General features: G+C 42.9%; 1 protein-coding gene across 2 annotated transcripts in view; it reads left to right on the plus strand.

Annotated features, from left to right (window-relative positions):
• Positions 1-23,029, plus strand: part of LOC127007318 (probable G-protein coupled receptor 158) — a 185,512-nt gene that overhangs the window by 75,194 nt on the left and 87,289 nt on the right. For both annotated transcript variants that reach the window (XM_050878124.1, XM_050878123.1), the window contains exon 3: positions 16,377-16,497. In XM_050878124.1, coding sequence (XP_050734081.1) covers positions 16,377-16,497 — 121 coding nt within the window. The remainder of the gene's footprint in view (positions 1-16,376; positions 16,498-23,029) is intronic.

Here is a 23,029-nt window from a genome sequence, read left to right on the forward strand (position 1 = left end):
AAAAATGAGAGGGAAGCAAAGTAGACAGGAACGAAATTTAAGTGGGCGAGAAGGGACGGAAAAAAAAAGTTAGAGGAAGGAACTGTAATGAAATGCGAAGGGGGGAGAGGGGGAGGAAAGGGGGATGAGGGGGAGGAGGGAAAGTTGAGTTGGAAAAAATGTAAGAATGCTGAAAAGTGAAGCCGAGCAGATGAAAGGTTTGAGGGGGGGGGGGTGAATACGGACGAAAAAGAAAGAGGAAAAAAATGAAGTTGCGGTACATAGAGGAAAAAAATAAAGGATGAAGGAATGAAGGTGGAAGATGAGAATAGGAAAAATATGGATACTGAAAAATGAAGCGAGGAGATTAGAATGAGTTTGATAATACGGAGGGAAATGAAGTTGCGGTAGATAGAAGGAAAAAAAGAATGAAAGAATAAAGTTGGAAGATGAGAATAGGAAAAATAAGGATGCTGAAAAATGAAGCGAGGAGATTAAAATGAGTTTGATAATACGGAAGGAAAAATGAAGCTGTGGTAGATAAGAGGAAAAATAAAGAATGAAGGAATGAAGTTGGAAGATGAGGATAGGAAAAAGAAGGATGATGAAAAGTGAAGCGAGGAGATTAAAATGAGTTTCATAATACGGAGGGAAAAAATGAAGTTGTAGTAGATAAGAGGAAAAATAAAGGATGAAGGAATGAAGGTGGAAGATGAAGATAGGAAAAATAAGGATGGTGAAAAATGAAGAGAAGATTAAAATGAGTTTCATAATAATACGGAAATCCTTCTCCTCCTCCTCCTCCTCTTCCTCCTCCTCCTCCTCCTCCTCCTCCTCCTCCTCCGCCTTCTCCTTCCTCTTCTTCCTTCTGGTCCTTTTCCTTTCCTGATCCTACTTCTTATTGACCTCCTCCTCCTCCTCCTCCTCTTCATCCTCGTCCTCGTCCTCTTCCTCTTCCTCTTCCCTTCCACCTACTTCTCCTTCCTTCTGCTGGTTTTCCCTTCCTGATCCTACTTCTCATTGACCTCCTCCTCCTCCTCCTCCTCCTCCTCCTCCTCCCCTTTCCCCTCCCTCTCCCCCCCCCGCCGGACACTCGGAGAAGCATCGAGGTACCGTGAAATAGCGGCCCCGCGTGCGAACATCCGGAATGGGGGTCGTTTGCAGGGCCGCGGGGAAAGTTTGTACCGAGTGGCTTTACTGCCCTCCTTGTGAGAAAGAAAGAGAGAGAGAGAGAGAGAGAGAGAGAGAGAGAGAGAGAGAGAGAGAGAGGTATAATTTGTTTTGAAATATTTGACTATAAGTACATTAATAAACAGTTTCAAAAAGGGAGTATCGAGACACCTGTCAAACCTAAATATATTACATGGCCCACTTTGCTATAACAGATCTTTGTACAAAAACTTCAAAATACAAGCAGGTAGATAGATGATTAATATATTGAAAATTAGATAGGTGAATTGAAAGTCTGATTGACACACACACACACACACACACACACACACACACACACACACACACACACACACACACACACACACACACACACACACACACACACACACACACACACACACACACACACGTGGAGTTTGAGGTACAGACATCAAAGACAGTGACAGGGGCATCACGTTAGGGAAATTGAGATGAAGGGAGGAACAGAGGGAGGAGCAGATGAAGGGCGAGGGAGAGGGAGGGAGAGGGAGAATTAAGTTTGACGAGATGCGGCCGGAAGAAACAGACGAGCATCGATATAGTAATAGGATCACGTTCACTCGATATCGGCGGGAAAGAGGATTGAATTCCCTCTCCCTTATACCTCTCTCTCTCTCTCTCTCTCTCTCTCTCTCTCTCTCTCTCTCTCTCTCTCTCTCTCTCTCTCTCTCTCTCTCTCTCTCTCTCTCTCTCTCTCTCTCTCTCTCTCTCTCTCTCTCTCTCTCTCTCTCTCTCTCTCTCTCTCTCTCTCTCTCTCTCTCTCTCTCTCTCTCTCTCTCTCTCTCTCTCTCTCTCTCTCTCTTGTCTCTTCTCTGCCGTGTTATTTTGCCTCCAATCTTCCTTCCTTCCTTCCTACGCGGCGTTTCTTTCCTCCGCGTTTATTTATTTTCACTGCGCTTATTTACTTTTCACTCTCTTGTTCCGCGTCCGTGTTTTTCCCTTAACGCTCAAAGTTACTTGGGTCTGACAGTCTTGTTTGGAGAGAGTGTGTGTGTGAAAACTTGTCTTACTCTTGTTTTCTTTTCCTTCTTATTCTTAGTCGTGTGTTTATTTTCTTTCTTCGTCCTTTTGATTTGCCTACATTTTTTTCTTTCTTATTTTTTTTGTTTTGTCTTTTGTTGCTCTTGTTCTTTATCTTTTCTTATTTCTTCTAATATATCTTCTTTCTGGTCTCCTTCTTTTTCTTCATCTTCTCCTTCTTCTGTTTTTCTTCTATTGCTATTACTTCTACTACTACTACTACTACTACTACTACCAATACTACTACTGCAACTACTACTACTACTATCATTCTTATTCAGTTCATTTATTTATTATTTATTTATTCCTTACACGTATCTATTTGTATATTCATAAATTCATTCATATTCCTAACTATTAACTTTTCTACGTCCATGCTCTGTGCGCCCTCCATCTCCCGTGTGAGATACCAGAGACCCGGTTCTTCCCTGGAAACCCCCTTTTTTATTTGTGTATGGCTTTTATTGCTTGCCTCGGCCGTGCTGCCCCGCGGTGCTCCACTCCAACATGTCGCGATGGCGGTTAGGGCTGACAGGCGGGCGGCACGGGGGTGATATGCGGCCTCTCTCGACGGAGGATGGAAAGAGGCAGTCATCGAGGGAGACTTATATTTTGGGTCTTGTTTTCACCCTTTTCGTTCACCCCCCAAAGTTCATATTGCTGTCGCTACTACTTCTACTGCCACTACTACTACTACTACTACTACTACTACTACTACCACCAACAACATCAACAAGAGTGCAGGCAGCAAAAGGTCACCAATTCATTAAGCACTTTAATCGACGGGAACTGAGAACTGTTGGTATTTTCCTTTCTCCAGTGTGACCCTTCTCCTCTTCCCTTCCCCTTTCCCCCCTCCCCCCCCATTCCCCTCCCCTCATTCGGTGCACCCATTCCTTCCTTCCTCCTCCTCCCGTTCCCCCTTCTCCCCCTCCTCCTTTTCTCATTCAAGGCGATGGCTAAGAAGGAAATAGTTCTCCTCCTCTTGTTCCTCAGAAAAAGGGACGAGTATGTATGGTCGGAGTGGGGTGGTGGGGAACGGGGGGGAGGGGGGGAAGGGGGATATCGTGGATGTTTGCGCCCTCCTCTTTCCCCTCTCTCTTTAATCACTTCCTCTTCCTCACCCTCCTAGTTCTCTTTCCTGCTTTTTTTTTTCTTCCGCCTTCTCCTCCTCCTCCTCTTAATTCTCCTCCTCTTCGTCCTCTTTCTCCTGTTTCTCTTCTTCTTCCTCCTCGTGTGATAATTTTTTTTTTAAAGGTCGTTGCTAAATACATTGAAGTTCAGAGAAAAAAAATAATATCAATACCTTAAGAGAGAGAGAGAGAGAGAGAGAGAGAGAGAGAGAGAGAGAGAGAGAGAGAGAGAGAGAGAGAGAGAGAGAAGGCTATACCCGCAAGGCGAAGTCAATTTAAATTCTGGAGGCGCCTAGAAACTCCCTCTCTTGAAAGTTAAGTCGGAGAAATGAGGAGAAATAGGCGAAGGCGGGGAGTCTGTTCTGGAGGGTTGGTAGTGGCGTGTGTGTGTGTGTGTGTGTGTGTGTGTGTGTGTGTGTGTGGTGCATTTTATTTGTGTCTGTTTTATTTCTGGTACTTTTCTTTTACTTTGTCCGTATCATCTAATTCCCTTTCTTTTTTTCTGTTAAGGGAATTTTCGCATGTATAACTAATTCTACTTTCCATATATGTAAGTAGTTCTAATTCCTTTTTTTTTAATGTTAAGGGAATTTTCGCATGTATAAATAATTCTACTTTTCATATGTATAAGTAGTTCTAATGCTCTTTTTAATATTAAGGGAATTTTCGCATGTATAAATAATTCTACTTTTCATATGTATAAATAGTTGTAATTCACTTTCTCTCTGATTACTGTTGAGGGAATTTTCATATGTGTTGGTATTAGGAAAGACTTTGAGAATGAGAGGTGAGGAAAGTAATTGAATGATGGAGTGAAGAGAGAGAAATCGAAGAGGAAATAAGCAGTGAGAGAAATAATGAGGGAAATGAAAGTGGGAGTAAACGAGATAAAATACTGAATGGAAATAGAAAGGAGAAGAGGAAGAGTAAAGATAGGGAAATGTGGTTAGTAGTAAACAAAAAGAGATATAAAAAAGTGGGAACAGAGGGAGAGAGGGAAGAGTAAAGAGAGGAAGATGGAAGTGACAGTAAACAAGGAGATAGATTAAATAATGAATGGAAACAAAAAGGAGAAGAAGAAGAGTAAAGAGAGAAATATGGACTAGGTATTAAGCAAGGGGAGAAATAAATGAATCAGTGAGAATAGAAGGATGAGAAAGAGTAAGAAGAAGGAGATGAAGTAGCAATAAACAAGTAAACAAGGAGATAATGAAGAGAATGGTTGTGAATGTGAGGGGATGAATGAATGTGAATAAAAGATGGAGGAGGAAAAGTAAAGACAAGTAGATAAGAGAATGATTAAGAATGTAAGGGAAGTAATGAATGGGAAGAGAAGGGGGAGGAGAAAAAGCAAAGACGGAGAGAGAAATAAGAGAATGTATGAGTATAAGCGAATGAAGGAATGGGAATAGAAGGGGGGGAGGGAAACTAAAGACAGGGAGAGAAAGAAGAGAGTGGTTAAGAAAGTGAGGGAAGGAAGGAATGGGAATAAAAGGGGAGGAGAAAAAGCAAAGACAGGAAGATAAATAAGAAAACTGTTGAGAATGTGAAGGTAGGAAGTAATGAGAATAGAAATGGGAGGAGAAAAAGTAAACAGTGAGAGAAAAATAGATGACAGTTGAGGATGTTAAGAAAGGAATGAATGGGAATAGATAGGGAAGGAGAAAGAGCAAAGACGGAGGGAAATAAGAGAATGATTGAGAATGTAAGGGAATGAATAAATGGAAATAGAAGGGAAGGAGTAAAAGTAAAGACAAGAAGAGAGAGATGAGAAAGCTTAAGGAAGGAGAGGGGACTGGAAGGAAAAAGTGAGGGAATTAAATGAATGATGAAATACAGAGAGGGAGATCAAAATGGTAGCACACAAAGAGGGAAATAATGAGAATGACACAAATGGTAGGAAAAAGGAAACAAGGAGAGAATGAATGGATATGGGGAGAAAGAGAAAGAGCGAGGAGAAAGAGATGGAAGTGGCAATAAACAAGTAAACAAGATAAACAAGAAAATGGTTGAGGATTTAAGCGAAGGAATGATTGGGAAGAAAAGGGAGAGAATAAAAAGTTAAGGCAAGGAGATAAATAAAAGAATGGTCGAGAATGTAAGGGAAGGAAGGAATGAGAATTGAAGGGGGAGGAGAACAAGAGAAAAGACAAGGAGATAAATAAGAGAATGGTTAAAGGCAAGATGACTTAAAGAATGGTCGAGAATGTAAGGGAAGGAAGGAATGAGAACAAAAGGGAGAGGAGAACAAGAGTAAAGACAAGGAGAGGAATAAGAGAACGGTTAAAGGAGAATGGTTAAAGGCAAGGAGATGACTTAAAGAATGGTCGAGAATGTAAGGGAAGGAAGGAATAAGAATTGAAGGGGGAGGAGAACAAGAGTAAAGACAAAAAGAGGAGTAAGAGAATGGTTAAGGGTATGAAGGCGAGTGGAAGGAGGAGTACGCCGCGCCCGTCCATCACGTTTAGCATCACTGGAATGTATCTAATAAGGGGCGGCGCCGCGACTAACTTGTGAACTCTGCAACGCCGACCCCAATTTATGCGTCTTCTTCTTCCACTACTTCTGCGTCTGCTACTGAGGCTTAATTTACGGCTACCAATCTACCAATTATCCAGCTGCTACTACCACCACTACCACCACTGTTGCTACTACTACTACTACTACTACTACTACTACTACTACTACTACTACTCCTACAAAAAAAAAAAACTAAAAAGAGAGAGAGAGAGAGAGAGAGAGAGAGAGAGAGAGAGACTAAAGAGGCTTCATTTGCATTCTTTGGGGAGGCGTAGACTCCATTCTTTAATTGAAGTTTTAAATGGGTCAGGGGATTTAATAAGAGTGATTTATATGGAGCACTTAAGCTGAAGAATAGGAAGTTGGGACACGAAGCGATAGGAAAAAAATGGAGAAGAGGGAGAAATTGAGAGCTTAGGGAAAATAAAAAGATGGGTGAAGGAGAAAAGAAGATAAAAAGTAAAACGTGGATAAAGAATAGGATAGTGGATGAGTGGAACAAAATAAGTAGGCCTATGTCTCTGTTGGCCGCTCTTCTAAACTCTTTTTTTTTTATAGGAGCAGTGATTAGCGTGCTTCTCTCTCTCTCTCTCTCTCTCTCTCTCTCTCTCTCAATTACCGTTTTTTTTTTGTGTGTGTGTCCCTGAACTACTTCCTTTACTGTGAGAAAAAAAGTTGATGCAAATACGAGTGAATGTTTGAAAGTGAGGTCGAGATACATTTATGGATGGGGAGGAAGAAAGGGGAATAGCAAGTACGTTGGAGCTGCCATTTGTAGATCGTCTGCCTGGCCTCCTGTAGTCTCCTTAAATTCATGTGTGTCCTTTTGAGAGAGAGAGAGAGAGAGAGAGAGAGAGAGAGAGAAAGCAAAGTGATTCTCCTCCCCTCCATACAATATTACCTCACTCTCCTCCCCCTACCTCACTTTTCTCCCACAAAATAACCTCCTTTTTCCTCCCCACCTCACTTTCCTCCCACAGCATCAACTCCTTCCTCCTCTCCTCACTTCCCTCCTTAAATATTATCTCCCCTTTCCTCCCCAGTTCAAATTCCTCCCACAAAATAACCTCCCCTTACATCCCCACCTCACTTTCCTCCCCGAACATTACCTCCCCTTTTATCCCCATCTCACTCCCCTCCCCAACAATAACCTCCCCTTTCCTCTCCACCTCACTCCCTTCCGCTTACGTTATCTCCCCTTCCCCCTCCTTCATTTCCCTTCCTAATATCACTTTCCCATTCCCGTCTATAACTAACTTCAACTTAAGCCCCCTACAACTATTCCTCTTCTTTTTTTACTCTCTCTCTCTCTCTCTCTCTCTCTCTCTCTCTCTCTCTCTCTCTCTCTCTCCTGATTCCTCCAGTTTACTTCCCTTCTGCAGTCCTTCATTTCTCCCTCTCTCTTCTCTCCTTCTTTTCTCTCCCCTCATCTCCCTCCTTTTCTCCCCCATCACAGTCCTCAGCCTTCCCATTCTTCAACCCCCCTTCACTCCTCCAGTTTACCTCCCTTCTCTAGCCCTTCATTTCTCCCTCCCTCTTCTCTTTTTCCTTTCCCTCACCGTTATTCCTTTCTCTTCTTCCCCATCATCATCCTTAGCTCTACCATCCCTTTCTCTTCTCTCTCTTTTTCCCTCACCCCCTCACTCCTCCATTTTATTTCCCTTCTCCTGTGCCCTTCATTTCTCCCTCTCTTTTCTCCCCTTGCTTGCCCTCACCTCATCTCCCTCCTCTTCTCCCCTATCATCATCCGCACCTTTACCATTCCTCCTTCTTCTCTCTCTTTCTCTCACTCCCTCACTTCTCCATTTTAATTCCCTTAATATCAGTCCTTCATAGTCTCCCTCTCTCTTTTCCCCTTCTTATCCCGCATCCCATTTTCTTTCTCTTCTCCCCCTCCCCTCTCGCCCTCCCCCTCACAGCCTCAATCTTGAAAAAAAGGCGCTGGACATGTATAATAGTTGTTGATGCCTCCGCGAGATGGCGCCAGCGAACGTAAACAATGGTGAGCGCCGCTTTAACGGGGCAACACACACACACACACACACAGACACACACACACACCATACTTTACATTAATTATAGCCTTTTGTATGTATAATTTTTTTGTACGAGCTGATTAAGGCGTTCTTTTATTATTATTATTGTTATGTATTGTTGTTGTTGTTGTTATTGTTGTTGTTGTTGTTATTATTATTATTATTATTATTATTATTATTATTATTATTATTATTATTATTAGTAGTAGTAGTAGTAGTAGTAGTAGTAGTTGTAGTAGTAGTAGTAGTAGTAGTTGTAGTAGTAGTATTGGTATTTTTGCTACTGCTACCACTCTTGTTTACTCTCTCTCTCTCTCTCTCTCTCTCTCTCTCTCTCTCTCTCTCTCTTTTTCTCGTAAGTAATCTCATATGCATATATTCCCACTATAAATGTATGTTTTCGGTCTCCCTTCTTTCCTCCATCTCGCCCTTCCTCCCTCCATTTTTTCCCTCCTCCTCCTCCTCCTCCTCCATCAAAATAAAAAATAAAATAGAAGTTGGTACGCTCTTTTTCCTCCTCCTCCTCCTCCTCCTCCTCCACATCCTTCCCCTCCTCCTCCCCTCCCCCTCCCCCTCCTCTTCCTTTCCTCCCCCTTCCCCCCTTAAAAAGTTGTTGCCTGTCCTGTCTGGCGCCACTGTTTATTTTGAAGGAAAAAAACGATGACGAAAATAGAAAAGGGAGAGAAAGAGAGAGAGAGAGAGAGAGAGTTTTGGAGGGATGGAGGAAATGTGGGGAGAGAAGAAAGGGGGGATGGTGGGAGAGTGGGGAGGAGTGGAGGGGAGGGGAGAGGCATGGAGTAAAATTGGAAAGGAATGGAGAAGAGAAGAGGAGGGAGAGTGGGGAGAAGGATAAAGGAGAGAGGAGGGAAGAGGGAGGAAGGGGGGGATGGAGGAAGAGTGAGGAGGAAGAGAGGAGACAATGGAGAGGAGGAGGAGGCATGGAGGAAAATTGGGAATGAAAGAGGGAAGAGAGGCATGAAGGAGAGAAAGAGGGGATGTGGAGGGATGAGGAAGGTTAAGAGAGAGAGAGAGAGAGAGAGAGAGAGAGAGAGAGAGAGAAGGATACAGGGAAGGGGAGGTAAATTAGATGATTACTTCGGGTCTGGTTTTTCTCTCTTGGATGTAGAGGAAAATAAATAAATAAATAGATAAATAAATAAAAGAATAAATACATGGAAATACCAAATCCTTTCCTGCATAGTTTATTGTTCCGGTCTTGTAGTGTTTTTTTCTTTTACTATTTTATTTTTTTATCCCTAACTTTACTTTTATTTTACGTTTTTTGTGATAGTTTGTATTTGTTCTTCGCTTCTCCGTTTTTTTTTTTTTATCGTATTTTGTCATTTTTATTTATTATTCTCGGTTTCGTATATTATTTTTTTGTGTTGCATTTTTTTCGTTTTTTTTGTGTGTTGTATTTTTTCGGTTTTTGTTTTGTATTTTTTTCGTTTTTTGTGTTGTACTTTTTCTTTTTTGTTGTATTTTTTCATTTTTTGTGTTGTATTTTTTCCGTTTTTTGTGTTGCATTTTTTTCGTTTTTTTTTTGTTGTTGTTGCATTTAGGAAATAGGGAAGGGGATGGAGGAAGAGTGATGAAGAAATGGCAGGGAAAGAAAGGAATGAAGGGCAAGTGAGGAGAAATGGAGGAAAGACGAAGAGGGAGGATAGAGGGAGAGCGGGTAGGGTGACTTTCTATTATACTTCCCCTTCATTATCTAATTATTTTCATCACGTTTATTATCATTTGTTTGTTTGTTTGTTGTGTTGTATTTCTGTACGTGTCTATTTTTTTTAAGGGTGTTTGTTTTATATTTAGGCGACTGTTCTATTTTATTTCCCTTCTATTTATATTATTTTTACCACATTTATTATTATCATTTGTTTGTTTGCTTGTTGTGTTGTATTTCTGTACGTGTCTATTTTTTTTAAGGGTGTTTGTTTTATATTTAGGCGACTGTTCTATTTTATTTCCCTTCTATTTATATTATTTTTATCACATTTATTATTATCATTTGTTTGTTTGTTTGTTGTGTTGTATTTCTGTACGTGTCTAATTTTTTTAAGGGTGTTTGTTTTATATTTAGACGACTGTTCTATTTTATTTCCCTTCTATTTATATTATTTTTATCACATTTATTATTATCATTTGTTTGTTTGTTTGTTGTGTTGTATTTCTGTACGTGTCTATTTTTTTTAAGGGTGTTTGTTTTATATTTAGGCGACTGTTCTATTTTATTTCCCTTCTATTTATATTATTTTTATCACATTTATTATTATCATTTGTTTGCTGTGATTAATGTCGCGCGTAAAACTCATATTAAGGCCACTCCAGTGATTGTGTTTTTTTTTCTTTTCAAACTTCACGGATGGACCCTCATTAAAGTTGTACTCTCTCTCTCTCTCTCTCTCTCTCTCTCTCTCTCTCTCTCTCTCTCTCTCTCTCTCTCTCTCTCATGGGTTATTTTCCCTCTATTTTTTCTTCCTTGCGTTTATTTTAAGCTTTTTCCGTGTCTCTTTTTGTTTGTCTCTGTTTCTCCGTCAGTTTCTCATGTAACTATCTTTAATCGCTCCCCATATCTCTCTCTCTCTCTCTCTCTCTCTCTCTCTCTCTCTCTCTCTCTCTCTCTCTCTCGTACGTTTTTTTCCTCTATTTTTTTGTCCTAGCGTATTTTTCAAGCATTCTCTCAGTCTATCTTTGTCTGTTGTTTGTCTATCCGTCTCTCTCTCTCTCTCTCTCTCTCTCTCTCTCTCTCTCTCTCTCTCTCTCTCTCATAAACAACGTAACCCTCCCCCTTATTCTTTTAACCTGATTAGGGTTGCCCCGTAGCTCTCGGTGGCACGCGTTCCCCCACTCCCACCCCTCTCCCCCGTGCCAGAGAGAGAGAGAGAGAGAGAGAGAGAGAGAGACGGGGGTAGGAAGCAAGATAGATAAAGACAGACGGATAGACAGACAACAGACAAATATAGACTAAGATAATGCTTGAAAAATACGTTAGGACAAAAAAATAGAGGAAAAAAACGTACGAAAGAGAGAGAGAGAGAGAGAGACTGAGTGGAAGAGGAGGCGAAGCAAAATAGAGAGAGAAAGACAGACAAAGAAATACAGACGAAAATAATGCTTAAAATACATATAAAGACATTACTAGGAAGAGAAAATAGAGGAAAAAACGTAACTGAGAGAGAGAGAGAGAGAGAGAGAGAGAGAGAGAGAGAGGGAGGAAGGGGGAGGAGAAGGCCCGTGGGCGGCGGAGAACTGTCTCTCGGCACACAAACAAAACAGACGAGCGGGCGAAAATCAAACACAACCTCTGCTGCCTTTTTTAGCCTCAGGGTGGAGAGAGAGAGAGAGAGAGAGAGAGAGAGAGAGAGAGAGAGAGAGAGAGAGAGAGGAAAAGAGAAAGGAAAAAGAGAAATGGAAAAGAAGAGCAGAGGAGAGCGAAAAAAGAGAAAAGACAGAACGTAGAAATGGGAAAAGAAGAGAAGAAGAGGGAAGGGAGATTGATTAAGAAAAAGAAGAGGAGAGGGAAGAGGTAGTGGAGAGGAGAAGGATGAACAGGAATTAGCTTTGCGAGGAAAGGAATAGGAAAAGAGGAGTGAGAGGAGGCGGGTAAAAGGAGAGAAGGAAAGAGAAAAGATGGGAGAGGAACAAGGAATGGAAAGTGAGAAGATAAACGAGGAGGAAAGGATTGGGAGGTTAATTAAGAAGGAGGAAAAGACAGGGAAAAAGGGGAAAGGAAAGCGATATATACGGAGGAAAATGAAAGGAGGTCAAATGGAAAAAGAAGAAAAAGAGGAAGGGGAAAATAGGGAAAGCGGAAGTAGGGGAATGAGGGAAGAGGAGTGGGCAGTGGGAGGGGAAGGGAGGAGAGGAGGAAAGAGGGAGGGGAGGGGAGGGAAGGGGAGGAAACGAAGGAGTGTTGACAAATAGAAGGGGGAGATGAAAGGTGGGAGAGGACGGACGACTGGGAGATAAAAGAGAGAGAGAGAGAGAGAGAGATTTAGTACTGTAAGGGGGGAGGAGGAAAGTTAGGAGAAAGGGGGGGGGAGAGAAATAGAGATAGGGAGACTGGAGGGAAAAAAATAGATAAGTAACCAGCGAGAGAGAGAGAGAGAGACTTGGTTACCGCCACGACTCGACGCTGTAAAAAAAATAGAAAATGGGAAAAAAGTTGACCGTCACTTCGTATTTTATTATCTATTCAGCTTTTTCGTCTATTTATTTTTTTTCATTTCTGTTCTTTTTATTTTATTTACCTTTCTCACGATGTTATTTTATTCTATTCTGCGATCTTTTATATTTATTTCTTTATCGGATTATAATAATTTATGTTGTTAGTGTTTACTTTCTTTTTATTTATTATTCATTTTTGGTATTATTATTATTAAGTTATTTGTATTATTAACACTACTAGCCTACTATAACAAATTTAGCGGTATCTACTACTATTACCCCTACTACTACTACCACTATTACTACTACCACTATTACTACAACCACTATTACTACAACCACTATTACTACTGCTACTACTACTACTACTACTACTGTTACTCCTACTACCACTACTTCCATTACCACCACTGCCACTACCACTACTACTACTACTACTACTACTACTACTACTACTACAACCACTACTACTACTACTACCACTACTACTACTACTACTACTACTACTACTACTACTACAACCACTGCCAGTACCACCACCACTACTACTACTACTACTACTACTATTTAGATGGTAATAAACAGGAATGTCGCGGTTAATGTTTGTTTATTTTTCTCGTCTTTTTCATTCAGTTTCTCCTTCCTTATCTCTCTCTCCCTCCCTTCCCTCCCCTCTCCTCCCCTCTTGAGCAACACAATAAAATAGGGTTTATTGCCCCAGCCTGTCCATGTCCCCTCCTCTCCCTCCCTTTCCTCTCTCCCCTCTCCACCTCTCCTCCTCTCTTCACCTCTCCTCTTTCCCTCCAATCTCTTCCTTACGCCGCTCTCTTTCCTTCGCTTCCTTTCCAATCAACGCTTTTCAACTCCAAGGAATATCGGAGGAGGAGGAGGAGGAGGAGTAAGAGGAAGAGGGAGAGGAGGAGGAGGAGGGATGAAAGGAAGGAAGGAAAGGGATGGAAGGTATTGCAGATAAAACTCGAAAAAGATGAAAAGAAAGCTGGATAGAGGATGTATAGGTTGAAGAGAGAGAGAGAGTAAAAATATGAGGGCGGCAAGAGGAAGAGAAGGAAGGGAAACAAGAGGAGGAAAGGAGAGACGGAGGGAAGAGAAGGGAATACATGAGGCAAAAGATTATGGGAGAGAGAGAGAGAGAGAGAATGTGGCCAACAAAGGAAGGATGAAAAATAATTAGAGAGCAGTTTCAAGGAAGGAGAAAAGTGACTGGCAAGGAAAATAATAATAATAATAATAATAATAATAATAATAATAATAATAATAATAATAATAATAATAATAATAATAATAATAATAATAATAATAATAATAATAATAATAATAATTAGAAGAAGAAAAAGAAAAAGAAAAAAGAGAAAAGGAAGAAGAAGGCGATAAAAAAGAAGGCGATAGAAAAGAAGACGATAAAGAAGGGAATATAGAAGAAGAAAAAGAACAACAACAACACACACACACACACACACACACACACACACACACACACACACACACACACACACACACACACACACACACACACACACACACACACACAAAGGCAGCCGAGAAAGCCATTACTAGTTTGAGGATAAAGGCAGAAGCAGTCAACCCCTTGCTCATTTTCTTTGACTCCTCGCCTCCCCTCTCCCCCCCTGTGCCTCGCGTGTGGTAATGATGACGTGGAGAACAATAGGAAGAGTGGGGGTGGGGGTGGGAGAAGAGGGGGATAGGGGTGGGAAAGGGGAGGGGAAGAAGAAGAACGGGTGGAGGTGCAGATAGTTAAGACAATGTAGGGTATAGATGGAAGAGGAGAAGAAAGGCTCAGGAGGAGGAAGAGAAGAGAACTGTAATAAAGGAGGGATAGAGGAATAGAGCGTAAGAGGAAGTGGTATAGATACTTAGGAAGATAGAATAGAGGAGGAAGAGGAAGAGGAATTAGAAGAAGACTGGATGTAGATAAAGAAGGGGAAGAAAGATGACAATGAAGTAAGGAAAAGAAAGGGAGGAGAGGCTTTTCAGGTACTTAGAGGATGATAAGGTAAAGAAGAAGGAAGAGAAGGAGTGAGAATGATACTAGGACGCAGATAAAGAAAGGAGGAAGAAGAAACCAAGAGAAGGCGAAATAGAAACATAGAGAAAGGAGAAGAAGGAGGAGGAAGGAGAAGAAGGTTCGAGTGTGGATGAGAGAAGAGAGAAGGATGGTAACAAATAAAGGGGAAGAAAGGGAGAGGAGAGGTTAGAGGTGCTTAGAGGAGGATAGAGTAGAGGGGAAGAAGAGAGAAGAAGTCCTGGGCATGGTAGGAATGGAAGGGGAAAGAGGAAGAGGGATGAGAGGGGAAAGAGGCAGGAAATTAGGACTTTAAACGCCTTCACTTCCCTCCTTCGTCATGAGAGAGAGAGAGAGAGAGAGAGAGAGAGAGAGAGAGAGAGAGAGAGAGAGAGTCGTCGAGGTTAGCTTTAAAGAGAGTACAAGGTCACAGTGTCTTCAGGCCACCTCCACCTTCCAACGCAGGCCGTTATAAGCACCCACGCCAAACCACACTCTCCGTAAAGATTCTTCTACTCAGCATCCGAGATTAAAGAGAGTTTTCGTGTGGTATTACTCCAATTTCCTACCTTCTATATCATCAGACAAGGAATTTTCGTAGTTTTGTTGTTGTTGTTGTTGTTGTTGTTGTTGTTTAGTTTGAAAGCTCATAGATTTGTAGTGTTGGTGTCGGTGCAGCTAGAGAGGGATAAGGGGCGTTGCTTGCTTGAGGCTAATCCAATGGGGTACACGTATGAAGAAAAGGAGGAGGGGCTTATTTGAGGGGTTATTGTGTACAGAAGTTGAGGTCGGTATTCTCAGACGCTACGACCTTTCATGTAAAATATGTCCAAAGGTCGGAAAGTATTAACCGGGTTTTCATAAGTGTTGTATTCACGTTCATGGTACAGAATCTTTATCAGACTACCACCAGCGTCATAAAAACTACCCATGAAAATACACACAACTCCTATGAAAGCCTTGTCAAATGTGTGTACTTGGGAGCCGGAATGTTTAATTAAAAATATAGCCCTAATTAGTGTGTGCTCGCATTTGTATAGGGAAGTACTTGTAGGGGCGGGCGCGGTTCTGGTGTGGTGGCGAAGTGATAAGGTGTTTGGTGTTGGAGAGGTAAATCATAGGCCAGTATTATAAAACACTATCGCTTCTCACATCAACTATTTCTAAAGGTCAAAGAGGGGATCAATCGGGTTCTCATGAGTGTTTTTTTAGGTTCATGGTACAGAAGAAGGGTCCAACTACCGCCAGGGCCATAAAGCTACTCCTGGAAATAACCCAAACTCCTACGAATGCCTTGTCAAATATGTGAACTCGTGCGACGAAATGTTTTGAAATACGACCCATATACTTACCGTGCCTCGTTCACCGTTGTAGGGAGGTGGTGCTGGTGTGGTGATGAGGTGTAAAGGGTGTTGCAGTAGGACCCATATTCTTACGGTGTTTCGTGTGCCTCCATCTGAAATCAACCTCTCTTTTGGCTACTCTTCTCTGCTTTCTTTTGTGGGAGCAGTGGTAGTGAGCTTTTATGTTCTTGTTTACTTTTGCCATTGAGCTGCTTCCTTTACATTCTAGGGTTTTTACATTCTAGGGTTTTTACTTTCTAGGGTTTTTACTTTCTAGGGATTTTACATTCTAGGGTTTTTACATTCTAGGGTTTTTACTTTCTAGGGATTTTACATTCTAGGTTTTTTACATTCTAGGGTTTTTACATTCTAGGGTTTTTACTTTCTAGGGATTTTACTTTCTAGGGTGTTTACTTTCTAGGGTTTTTACATTCTAGGGTTTTTGCTTTCTAGGGTTTTTACTTTCTAGGGATTTTACATTCTAGGGTTTTTACATTCGAGGGTTTTTACATTCGAGGGTTTTTACATTCTAGGGATTTTACATTCTAGGGTTTTTACATTCTAGGGTTTTTACTTTCTAGGGTTTTTACTTTCTAGGGTTTTTACATTCTAGGGTTTTTACATTCTTGGGTTTTTACTTTCTAGGGTTTTTACATTCTAGGGTTTTTACACTCTAGGGTTTTTACATTCTAGGGTTTTTACTTTCTAGGGTTTTTACATTCTAGGGTTTTTACATTTTAGGGTTTTTACATTATAGGGTTTTTACATTCTAGGTTTTTTTAATTCTAGGGTTATTACTTTATATTGTTTTTACATTTTAGGGTTTACCTAGGTGGTTTACAGCTGATGTGGTGGTTCAGTGGTGAGGTGTAGCGTGTTAGAGTGGCATCTCGTCTCCTTACGGTGTCTTCTTCCGTTTCAGGGGCGTGGTGCTGGTGACGGTGCCCCTGGCGAAGGTGGACTTGGACCAGTGTGACGTGGACGATCTTCTTGGGTCACAGCTCTTCGCCGGAACCCACAAGTGTGACGTGTCCACCACCCAGGTAAGGAGGGTGTGCTCTCTCTCTCTCTCTCTCTCTCTCTCTCTCTCTCTCTCTCTCTCTCTCTCTCTCTCTCTCTCTCTCTCAAATATGACTTACTTTCAGCAGTATGTGTGTGTGTGTGTTAAGCATTCACGTGTGTGTTAAGCATTCACGTGTGTGTTTCATGCAGATGTGTGACGGACCTAGAGGTGTGCGACAGGCTTGGGTGTATATTGTATAAGAGAGAGAGAGAGAGAGAGAGAGAGAGAGAGATGTACAGAGAGACAAACAGAAAGGCAAACAAAGTAGCACAAAGAGACTTAGAAAGAAATACATCAAAGGAAATGAGAGGAAAATATACAGAGAGAGAGAGAGAAGGAAGGGGGGTAGGGGGAAGAGAGCGTGCGGGGATCAAGCAGACTCATCGCTCATCACAATCCCCGGCGGAAAACACCTGTCGACACGTGATTAAAAACTTTGATTACACGCAAAGACCTCTCTCTCTCTCTCTCTCTCTCTCTCTCTTCGCTGCCTCCGTCTTCGATCCATCTAGCTATCTCTCTCTTCCGTCAAATTTTTCCTTCCTTCCTTCCTCCTCTCTCTCTCTCTCTCTCTCTCTCTCTCTCTTCGATCCATCTGGCTATCTGTCTCTTCCGTCAAATTTTTCCTTCTTTCCTCCTCCTGCTCATCTCTCTCTCTCTCTCTCTCTCTGCTAAGAACGGTCATATTACATCATTTATACATTAGTTTAAGAAATGTAAGTAAAGTAATTCAAGATATCGTGTAAGGCTTTCGATTGATTTCCCTTCAAGTATACAAGTCTGGAACAGCGCCTGGGAAATGTAGAGCCTGGGTTTGCTTGCTATAGTTTTCCTTTATTGTGTCGGGAGGACAATCCGACACGCAATTTTCCTTGAGTCTACTGTGCCGGGGGGATAATCAGGCACGCAGTTTTCCTTGAGTCTATCATTGTAAGGTAATGGCTGGGTGGAAGTATAAAGAATCTTGAGTGCGTCGAAGGGAGAACGGCCGGCTGCTGAAGGAGGGAAGAAGCAGTCTTAGTTAGTATCAGGCGACCCCCGGGTTTTTGGGCCTCCTCCACGCGTGCTTCCTTATGGACCAAGGCAAGCTTGAACTCCTCGTGGTGGTGCTGCCCTGTTCCCGCGTGGTGCCGCTGCCCTTACCTAAGGCCCCTCGCGCATCAGCCCCGAGGCAAAACAGAAGACTAGTAAGAAATTTTGTCTCGAGTAAATTGAATATGAAGTTTAGTGACCGGAGCATCGAGAGTGGTTTGGGGATGGAAGTTGAGGGCTTGCTAAACACGTCCCGTTGAAGGCCCCTCCTCCTCCTATTCCTCCTTCTTGTCCTTGATCTCGTCTACTCCCTTGTCCTCCTTTTCCTCCTCCTCCTCCTCCTCCTCCTCCTGTAATTAAGAATCGCATTGGTCGTCACTTTCCTTCGTCGTGAGTGAACTAAACGTATCCAGGAGTACGTACAAAAGTGCTTTGATCTTTCCGAAAGTCACTCAAGTTGCTGTCGGACCGATTAAATCACTGGAAGCCTCACAATGAGCCAACGGACTTTTTGTTGCCTGCTCGTCCATGTTTCCTTCTCCTCCTCCTCCTCCATTTCCTTCATTCGCACCATCTCTTCTACCATCTAACTTTACACCCTTTATCCCTTTCTTTCCTCCTCCTCTTCCTCCTCCTCCTCTCACCCTCCTCTTCCTCCTCCTCCTTCTCCCCCTCCTCCTCCTCCTCCTCCTCCTCCCTCTGCACGTAACTAATTTTTCCGCCTCATATTTTTTGATGATATAATTTTTTTTTCTAGAGCCGGAGGATGAGAGAGAGAGAGAGAGAGAGAGAGAGAGAGAGAGAGAGAGGGGGGGGGCGAGAGGGAGTGTCATGGAGGGTAAACATTGGCGGCTCGACCCTGACTTTGTTGATTCTACTCTCTCTCTCTCTCTCTCTCTCTCTCTCTCTCTCTCTCTCTCTCTCTCTCTCTCTCTCCTTATTCTCTTCTTACTCCTTTCTCCCCTTCACTTTCCTCTTACTCTTCTTTACTCCTCTCCTTTCTCCTTACTCTCCCTTGCTCTATCTTTTTTTCTCTCCCTTTACTCCCCCCTCACTAATCCTCTTCCTCTTACTTTTCCCTTACTCTCTTTTTCTCTCACTTTTCCAGTCACGGTTCATTTTTTTTTTTACTTCTCTCTAATATATCTCCTCTCTCTCCTTCTCCTCTTCCTCCTCCTCTTTCTCATTCCTTTCATATTCTATTTCTTCATCTTTCTTTTTCTCCCTCACCGTCTCCTTCAACTCCTCCTCCTACTCCTCCTCCTCCCCTCATCTTCCTCCTGTTCCCCTCCATCACTCTCCTCCTCCTCCTCCTCCTCCTCCTCTCTCAATCGTCATGTCAACTTTTTTTCCCAATATCCTGTAAAATATCCGATTTCTTCCTCTTCCTCCTCCTTCTCCTCCTCCTCCTCCTCTTACACCTTCTATCATGCCCATTCTTCTTCCTAATCTTTGCTACTAATCATAGCCACACTATTTACCTTCACGTTCCCCTTCCTCTCTCCCTGCCTTCATTCTCTTCCCTTATTCTCCCCTCACATTCCTCCCCCATTCCTCTCCCAAAACTTTCAGCCCTTCCCTTCCCCGAAATAGCTGTTAGTTTAGTCCCCTATGTACCCTTCCCCTTTCCCTTCCCCCATGTACCCTTCCCCTATGTGCCCTTCCCCTTTCCTCTTCCCTTTTCTTTCCCCCTCACCCCTTCCCTTTTCTATTATATCCCTCTTTCCCATTCCTCTCCCTTTTCCCCTTCTGTTTCCCTTTTTCGGTCTTACTCTTTTTCATTTTCCTTCCTCTTCCCCATTCCTCTCCTCTCCTCCTCCTCCTCCTTCTCTTTCCCTCTTCCCCTCCCTTTTCCTTATTCCTTCCTCCATCCCATTTTCTTTCTCCTTTCCTTTCCTTTTATTTTATCTCCACATTCTTATCATCTTTCACTTTTCTTTCTCTCTCTCTCTCTCTCTCTCTCTCTCTCTCTCTCTCTCTCTCTCTCTCTCTCTCACACGAACCTCAGAATTAATTTTACGCGTCAATAACACCTACGAGAGAGAGAGAGAGAGAGAGAGAGAGAGAGAGAGAGAGAGAGAGAGAGCGTTCATGTGTGTGTGTGTATGTGTGTTTAGCATTTATTATTTCACACCTTAACAGTTCGGACCGCGGGGTAAAAAAAAAAAAAAAAAAGCACCTCTACGGGCAGGCTTGGACGCTTTTCCGATACCAGATCTTTATTTACACGTTAGAGGCGCCGCAAAAAGTGTGCTGCTGCCCGCGGGGAGAAGAACAGCTGTATCGGAAAAGCGTAAACCTATAATGACGACGATTTAGCGCGGGGCTTTTTTTATATGCCCTAGATTCGTTGTAAACAGAGAGAGAGAGAGAGGGAGTAAGAGAGAGTAATAAAGGTGTACCTAACGTTTGATATAAATAGATGTGTGCTGGGATGTTATGGTGTGTGTGTGTGTGTGTGTGTGTGTGTGAGAGAGAGAGAGAGAGAGAGAGAGAGAGAATATATGAGAGTGAGAGGGGAGGGGTGAGTAGGGGAGTTCTGTTTTTTTTTTGTGGGTAATAAAGGTGTACCTAACGTGTGTTATAAATAGACGTGTGCTGGGATTTTATGGTGTGCGTGTGTGTGTGTGTGTGTGAGAGAGAGAGAGAGAGAGAGAGAGAGTAGGAAAAATCGACAGGTAGACAAGCAGACATGCACAGACAGACAAACACAAACAGAGAGACAGACAGACAGATAAACAAACACACAGACAGGTAAACAAAAAGAGAGAGAGAGAGAGAGAGAGAGAGAGAGAGCGCACCTTATCAGCCGGCATTGCCTCACCTGGCGTCCGCGCGGAAGAGTCGTGTTAGTAAATGTTTGTAAGGCCCGCGTAAGCTTTGAGAGTCGCCCGGGCGTGTGTGGGAGAGGCCTGGTAAACACGGGGTGGAAGTGGGCGTGGGCGTTTGAGGCGTGAGCATGGCAGAGGTGGCGTGGGGTTAATAACTTTCCTTCCTCGCCCAGTGGTCATTAGGAACATGTTATGGACGTGGTGGCTAGGGTATTACTGAGAGGTTTTAAGATTATAAAAGGTTCATTAAGTGTGTTTAGTTACATTTCGTTTATGTCGCTTCTTAAATACGCGAAAAAAGTACTAATGTTTAAGTCTACATAAGTGGATAAATTACATATAGATAGGTTTTGTGGATGTGTGGATGTGGGTGTGCGTGTGAAGAGGGTGTGTGTGTGTTGGGGGGGGGGGGAGTTAGGGTTTGACTGTGGGTGTTGGTGTGTGATGGTTGGTTGCCTGTGTGAGTGTGGATGGGTGGGGGTGTCTCCGGGTGTGGTTTTGGGTGGGTGGAGGGGGGTGCTTTCGTGTGTTTGAAGGGGGTGGAGGTCTGTGTGTGTGTAGTGGGTGAGGGAACACGACACACATCAAGGAAGAGCAGGGCAGGGCGGGCGTACAGCAGTGAGGGGGTGTTGGCAGGAGGACAGAACACGACACTGTACAGAGGTTTGAAATATTTCACGCCCGGGGAGGAAGGAAGGGAAGGGGAGCGACGGGGAGTGAGCAGGGACAGGGCGTTGGTTAGGGAGAGCGAGAAGTACAGCTCCGGCCACACAATTCGAGGAACTGTGGTGTGTAATGGGCCCGTATTCTCAGACGCTCTGGGCTCTCACGACAAGTATTTCCAAAGACCACAAAAGAGAGCTGTCGGGTTGTCATGAGTGTTTTTTTTACGGTCATGGCGCAGAGTCCTTGTCACATCGTATGGAGTATGCATCTCACGTGTGGGGGGGCTCCACTCACACAGCTCTTCTGGACAGAGTGGAGTCTAAAGGAGATCTCTCCTCCCGAAATTGACCTCTCTTTTTGGCCACTCCTCTGTACTCCATTCAGGAGCAGTAAGAAACGGGCTTTTTTTCTTTAATATTGTTTTCTTTTTTTTACGCCCTTGAAGTGTCTCCTTTGCTGTAAAAAACAAAAAAAAAACAACAACACTATGACTAGACTCGTCGAGCAACTCAAGAAAATACTCGGAACCTCTACGAAAGTTTTATTAAATGTGAGTCGGTAAGCCTCGAAATGTTTGAGAATACGCGCTTGTCGTGGGAGATAGAGACAGACTAAGTGTGCTTTAGGAGATGAGATCGAGGTTTGCACACCTAAATAGCGCCGAAAACATTGATCTCACAACAGGTTCATCCGCAAGTGCAAATGCATACAGGTGGTGCATACGGTAATGGATACAGACAGTACAAGAAGATGGCGCCACTATAAACACTTGCCTGCGCCATGACGGGCTGGGGCTCAACACCATCCAGGCCCCTTAAGCAAGCCTACCGGCGCTAAAGGCGTAGACGTTGAAAAAAAGATCAATGGAGACAGACGGTACATGTGCAAAAATAGATACAGGTGGTACATACATGAAGGGATAGACAGGTGCTACACATGTAAACAAGTGGAACATATGCGTAAATGAATCCAGATGAAAAGCTTAAGACAGATGCTACACATATAAACAGGTGGCAGACAGATTAAGACAGATGCTACATATTAAGACAGATTAAGACAGACAGATTAAGGCAGACAGATTAGGCAGACAGATTAAGACAGATTAAGACAGACAGATTAAGGCAGACAGATTAGGCAGACAGATTAAGACAGATGCTACAGCTTAGACAGATGCTACACATATAAACAGGTGGAACAGACAGACAGACAGACAGACAGACAGACAGACAGATTAAGGCAGACAGATTAAGACATGCTACAGCTTAGACAGATGCAACACATGTAAACAGGTGGAACATATACGTAAATGAATCCAGATGAAAAGCTTAAGGATTTGGGATTGAAGCGACAGGTAAAAAAAGTAAGCAGGAATTCATCAAAGTAAGAGGTCATAAGCAAAGTCTGAGTTGGAAAGATGGATGGCTGGATGGCTTCTCTGGATGACCTCTCAACCACTCGCAAAAATACTCACCCGTGCACTAGACTCACACATTTTATTTTATTTTTGTAATCAATATGGGGGCGAAGAAGGAGGGTGATGAAAGGGGCGAGGATAATGAGGATGGCGAAAAGAAGTGAAAGAAAGGGAAGGAGAAGGAGAGCGGGCGAGAAGAGGGAGAGAAGAGGGAGAGAGGGAGGGGAGGGGGAGGGGATTAATAAGAACATAAGAACATAAGAACATAAGAACGTAAGGGGAGATGATACAGTAAGGGGGAAAAGGAAGGACAGCATAGGAGTGAACATGTGACTGGTGTAAGTTCGTTAACTATTCTAATATAGGAAGTATTTATCATGCATCTTACTTGTACACCAAGTGAGCGCCCCCCCCCCCCTCACCACCACCACCACCACCAACAACAACAACAACAACAACGTCCAAACACGGTACTTTCACGAGGAAGTTTTTGCGTCATGAAAGATTTACGACATTCACACATCGCTTTTCTCTCTCTCTCTCTCTCTCTCTCTCTCTCTCTCTCTCTC

This window comes from Eriocheir sinensis, chromosome 35, assembly GCF_024679095.1.
Source record: "Eriocheir sinensis breed Jianghai 21 chromosome 35, ASM2467909v1, whole genome shotgun sequence".
NCBI lineage: Eukaryota > Metazoa > Arthropoda > Malacostraca > Decapoda > Varunidae > Eriocheir > Eriocheir sinensis.